The 5,468-nt window shown below is 35.8% G+C and overlaps 1 protein-coding gene across 1 annotated transcript; it reads left to right on the top strand.

The window, feature by feature from the left end:
- Positions 1-351: 351 nt before the first annotated feature.
- On the top strand, positions 352-991 carry LOC109567737 (large ribosomal subunit protein uL22-like). Its single transcript, XM_070800653.1, has one exon. The coding sequence runs from the start codon at positions 391-393 to the stop codon at positions 943-945; it is 555 nt and encodes a 184-aa protein (XP_070656754.1). The 5' UTR covers positions 352-390; the 3' UTR covers positions 946-991.
- Positions 992-5,468: the final 4,477 nt, after the last annotated feature.

Genomic DNA, 5,468 nt, shown 5'->3' with positions numbered 1-5,468 from the left:
ATGGACTGTAGCCTGCCAGGCTCTTATGTCCATGGGATTTCTCAGGCATGAATACTAGAGTGGGCTGCCATTTCCTTCTCCCCGGGGACCTTCCTGATCCAGGGATCAAACCCAAATCTCTTTATGTCTCCAGCATTGGCAGGTGGGTTCTTTACCACTGCGCTACCTGGAAGCCCTACGTATGAAGAATAAAATGTAATAATAAATCCAAAAACATGTTGAATATATTCTAATAAATTTCTCTCTAAAAATCTTGAAGTAAGTGTAAAATAAAGAAAATCTAGAAATCAAAGACCAGAAATAGTCAAAATAATAAGAAAAGTATTTGGTGTAAGAACTTAAGAAAATAGCCTTCCTTTTCTGGTAAGCGGCCTGAGGTGACCCCTAAAAATGGTGCGCTATTCACTTGACCCAGAAAACCCCACAAAATCATGCAAATCAAGAGGTTCAAATCTTCGTGTTCACTTTAAGAACACTTGTGAAACCGCCCAGGCCATAAAGGGTATGCATATCCGAAAAGCCACCAAGTATCTGAAGGATGTCACTTTAAAGAAGCAATGTGTGCCATTCTGTCGTTACAACGGTGGAGTTGGTAGGTGTGCACAGGCCAAACAGTGGGGCTGGACGCAGGGTTGGTGGCCCAAAAAGAGTGCTGAATTTTTACTACACGTGCTCAAAAATGCAGAGACTGATGCTGAACTTAAGGGCTTAGATGTAGATTCTCTGGTCATGGAGCACATCCAAGTGAACAAAGCCCCCAAGATGCGGCGCAGGACTTACAGAGCTCACGGTCGGATCAGCCCCTACATGAGCTCCCCCTGCCACATTGAGATGATCCTTACTAAAAAAGAACAGATTGTTCCTAAACCGGAAGAGGAGGTTGCACAGAAGAAAAAGATATCCCAGAAGAAACTGAAGAAACAAAAACTTATGGCCCGGGAATAAATGCCGCAAAAAATAAATGCAAATAAAAGTAAAAAAAAAAAAAGAACTTAAGAAAATAATAACAGCAACAAGTGAATGGAATTAATTTAAGAAAAAAAGCAGAAATTTGGGGATGAGTTCATTTATAGTATTATTATGTTCAATCTATCATGAAATGAAAGAACATAGAACAAGACAAAGATACACAGTATTTTTTCCAATATTGTCCTACCACCTAAAAATACATAACAATAAAAATTATAAAAATGCATTTCTGAGAAGAAAATTATTTTAAATTTATTATTCTATGATACATTAACTTTCTGTTTATAAAACCAATAAATTAAATTTAACTATATTAGATTTAATACTGATGTTTTGAATGAATATTTTGCAAAGTAAATATGCAGCAAATTAAAATTTTGTACTTTCCACTGATACCCAATTCAGAATTGTCAGGGTAAAATAGCTTTCTTAGTAGTGAAAGGAATAGTACAAAGAAAACTATACCTAGGCACATTATATTTCTGTAAAACAATATCAACTAGTCAAGGCAGAGTTGTTTTAACTGAAAATATTTGCTAAGTAGAAATGCATTTTAAAAATGAAGTCTAAGTTACAGCATCTTCAAATGAAAGTGGATAGAGTTTGTCAACAGAAAAACTACTCAAAAAGAGATTTAAAAAGTATATTATTAAGAGAGAACCAAAATTTTCCCTGGAGGAGGTAGAGGATATATGAATACATGGGAAAGCTTAAAAAAATCTTTGAAAAGGAAATATTTGGATTTCCCTTTTGGACAATTGTGCACTTAAAACAATAATATTAATATTTGATGGGATATATGCATGTAAAGTAAAGTATACAACCACCATAGTTAGAATTTCAGAAGTTGGGTCAGTGGAGTTGGAGTTGGATTTGAATGTCCTGTATTTTTCTGATTGTACTAAAAGTTATATTTTTCATTAGACTTTCCTAAGGCAAGAGTGCATATCTTGTCAAGATGTCCACTAAAAAAATATGTGAAAAAGACAGGCCAATGAAGAAAAAATAAAATTATAGTAAGTAATTAATAATTAATGGAAAAGTACAAGGAAAGTGAGAAAAGGAAACAATATATATATGGTGTTAATAGAAAGAAAACAGTAATGTGATCAATTTAAACCCTAAAGAGTAGTAATTGTACACATTCAGAATGAATTCAGGAGAAAAATTATGTGATTCTTAAATGTAGATATCTTTGTTTCTTAGCTTCAGCTACTGGAATAAAATATCATGGAGTGGGATCTTAAAAGATTTATTGATTTTTTTTTCTTTCATGAAAGTGAAAGTGAAGTTGCTCAGTCATGTCCAACTCTTTGCAACCCTGTGGACTATAGCCTACCAGGCTTCTCTGTCCATGGGATTTTCCAGGCAAGAGTACTAGATTGGGTTGCCATTTCCTTCTCCAGAGGATCTTCCCGACCCGGGGATGGAACCTGGGTCTCCCGCATTATAGGCAGATGTTTCACCATCTGAGCCACCAGGGAAGTCATTGGTGCCATGTTTAAGAATGCTTCACTAATTTCTCTTTCTGTTTTCTCATTATTAGTGTATAGGAGTGCAAGGGATTTCTGTGTGTTGATTTTATATCCTTCAACTTTACTATAGTCATTGATTAGTTCTAGTAGTTTTCTGGTGGAGTCTTTAGGGTTTTCTATGTAGAGGATCATGTCATCTGCAAATAGTGAGAGTTTTACTTCTTCTTTTCCAATTTGGATTCCTTTTATTTCTTTTTCTGCTCTGATTGCTGTGGCCAAAACTTCTAAAACTATGTTGAATAGTAATGGTGAAAGTGGGTACCCTTGTCTTGTTCTGACTTTAGAGGAAATGCTTTCAATTTTTCACGATTGAGGATAATGTTTGCTGTGGGTTTGTCATATATAGCTTTTATTATGTTGAGGTATGTTCCTTCTATTCCTGCTTTCTGGAGAGTTCTTATCATAAATGGATGTTGAATTTTGTCAAAGGCTTTCTCTGCATCTATTGAGATAATCATATGGTTTTTATTTTTCAATTAGTTAATGTGGTGTATTACATTGATTGATTTGTGGATACTGAAGAATCCTTGCATCCGTGGGATAAAGCCCACTTGGTCATGGCATATGATCTTTTTAATGTGTTGTTGGATTCTGATTGCTAGAATTTTGTTAAGGATTTTTGCATCTATGTTCATCAGTGATATTGGCCTGTAGTTTTCTTTTTTTGTGGGATCTTTGTCAGGTTTTGGTATTAGGGTGATGGTGGCCTCATAGAATGAGTTTGGAAGTTTACCTTCCTCTGCAATTTTCTGGAAGAGTTTGAGCAGGATAGGTGTTAGCTCTTCTCTAAATTTTTGGTAGAATTCAGCTGTGAAGCCGTCTGGACCTGGGCTTTTGTTTGCTGGAAGATTTTTGATTGCAGTTTCAATTTCCGTGCTTGTGATGGGTCTGTTAAGATTTTCTATTTCTTCCTGGTCCAGTTTCGGAAAGTTGTACTTTTCTAAGAATTTGTCCATTTCTTCCACGTTGTTCATTTTATTGGCATATAATTGTCGATAGTAGTCTCTTATGATCCTTTGTATTTCTGTGTTGTCTGTTGTGATCTCTCCATTTTCATTTCTAATTTTATTGATTTGATTTTTCTCCCTTTGTTTCTTGATGAGTCTGGCTAATGGTTTGTCAATTTTATTTATCCTTTCAAAGAACCAGCTTTTGGCTTTGTTGATTTTTGCTATGGTCTCTTTTGTTTCTTTTGCATTTATTTCTGCCCTAATTTTTAAGATTTCTTTCCTTCTACTAACCCTGGGGTTCTTCATTTCTTCCTTTTCTAGTTGCTTTAGGTGTAGAGTTAGGTTATTTATTTGACGTTTTTCTTGTTTCTTGAGGTATGCCTGTATTGCTATGAACTTTCCCCTTAGGACTGCTTTTACAGTGTCCCACAGGTTTTGGGTTGTTGTGTTTTCATTTTCATTCGTTTCTATGCAAATTTAAAGAGGACACTAATAGATGGAGAAATATACCATGTTCATGGATTGGAAGAATCAATATAGTGAAAATGAGTATACTACCCAAAGCATTTTATAGATTCAATGCAATCCCTATCATGCTACCAACGGTATTCTTCACAGAGCTAGAACAAATAATTTCACAATTTGTACGGAAATACAAAAAACCTCGAATAGCCAAAGCTATCTTGAGAAAGAAGAATGAAGCTGGAGGAATCAACCTACCTGACGTCAGACTCTACTACAAAGCCACAGTTATCAAGACAGTATGGTACTGGCACAAAGACAGAAATATAGATCAATGGAACAAAACAGAAAGCCCAGAGATAAATCCATGCACATATGGACACCTTACCTTTGACAAAGGAGGCAAGAATATACAATGGATTAAAGACAATCTCTTTAACAAGTGGTGCTGGGAAAACTGGTCAACCACTTGTAAAAAAATGAAACTAGAACACTTTCTAACACCATACACAAAAATAAACTCTAAATGGATTAAAGATCTAAATGTAAGACCAGAAACTATAAAAGTCCTAGAGGAGAACATAGGCAAAACACTCTCCGACATACATCACAGCAAGATCCTCTTTGACCCACCTCCCAGAATATTGGAAATAAAATCAAAAATAAATAAATGGGACCTAATTAAACTTAAAAGCTTCTGCACAACAAAGGAAACTATTAGCAAGGTGAAAAGGCAGCTTTTCACTTTTCAGCTTTTCAGAATGGGAGAAAATAATAGCAAATGAAGCAACTGACAAACGACTAATCTCAAAAATATACAAGCAACTCCTACAGCTCAACTCCAGAAAAATAAATGACCCAATCAAAAAATGGGCCAAAGAACTAAATAGACATTGCTCCGAAGAAGACATACAGATGGCTAACAAACACATGAAAAGATGCTCAACATCACTCATTATCAGAGGAATGCAAATCAAAACCACTATGAGGTACCATTTCACGCCAGTCAGAATGGCTGCGATCCAAAAGTCTACAAATAATAAATGCTGGAGAGGGTGTGGAGAAAAGGGAACCCTCTTACACTGTTCGTGGGAATGCAAACTGGTACAGCCACTATGGAGAACAGTGTGGAGATTCCTTAAAAAACTGGAAATAGAACTGCCTTATGATCCAGCAATCCCACTGCTGGGCATACACCGAGGAAACCAGAAGGGAAAGAGACACATGTACCCCAATGTTCATCGCAGCACTGTTTATAATAGCCAGGACATGGAAGCAACCTAGATGTCCATCAGCAGATGAATGGATAAGAAAGCTGTGGTACATATACACAATGGAGTATTATTCAGCCATTAAAAAGAATACATTTGAATCAGTTCTAATGAGGTGGATGAAACTGGAGCCTATTATACAGAGTGAAGTAAGCCAGAAAGAAAAACACCAATACAGTATACTAATGCATATATATGGAATTTAGAAAGATGGTAACAATAACCCTATGTACGAGACAGTGAAAGAGACACTGATGTATAGAACAGTCTTATGGACTCTG

Source organism: Bos indicus, chromosome 13 (genome assembly GCF_029378745.1).
Source record: "Bos indicus isolate NIAB-ARS_2022 breed Sahiwal x Tharparkar chromosome 13, NIAB-ARS_B.indTharparkar_mat_pri_1.0, whole genome shotgun sequence".
NCBI classification, from domain to species: Eukaryota; Metazoa; Chordata; class Mammalia; order Artiodactyla; family Bovidae; genus Bos; species Bos indicus.
This window is presented reverse-complemented; position numbering and strand designations above follow the sequence as displayed.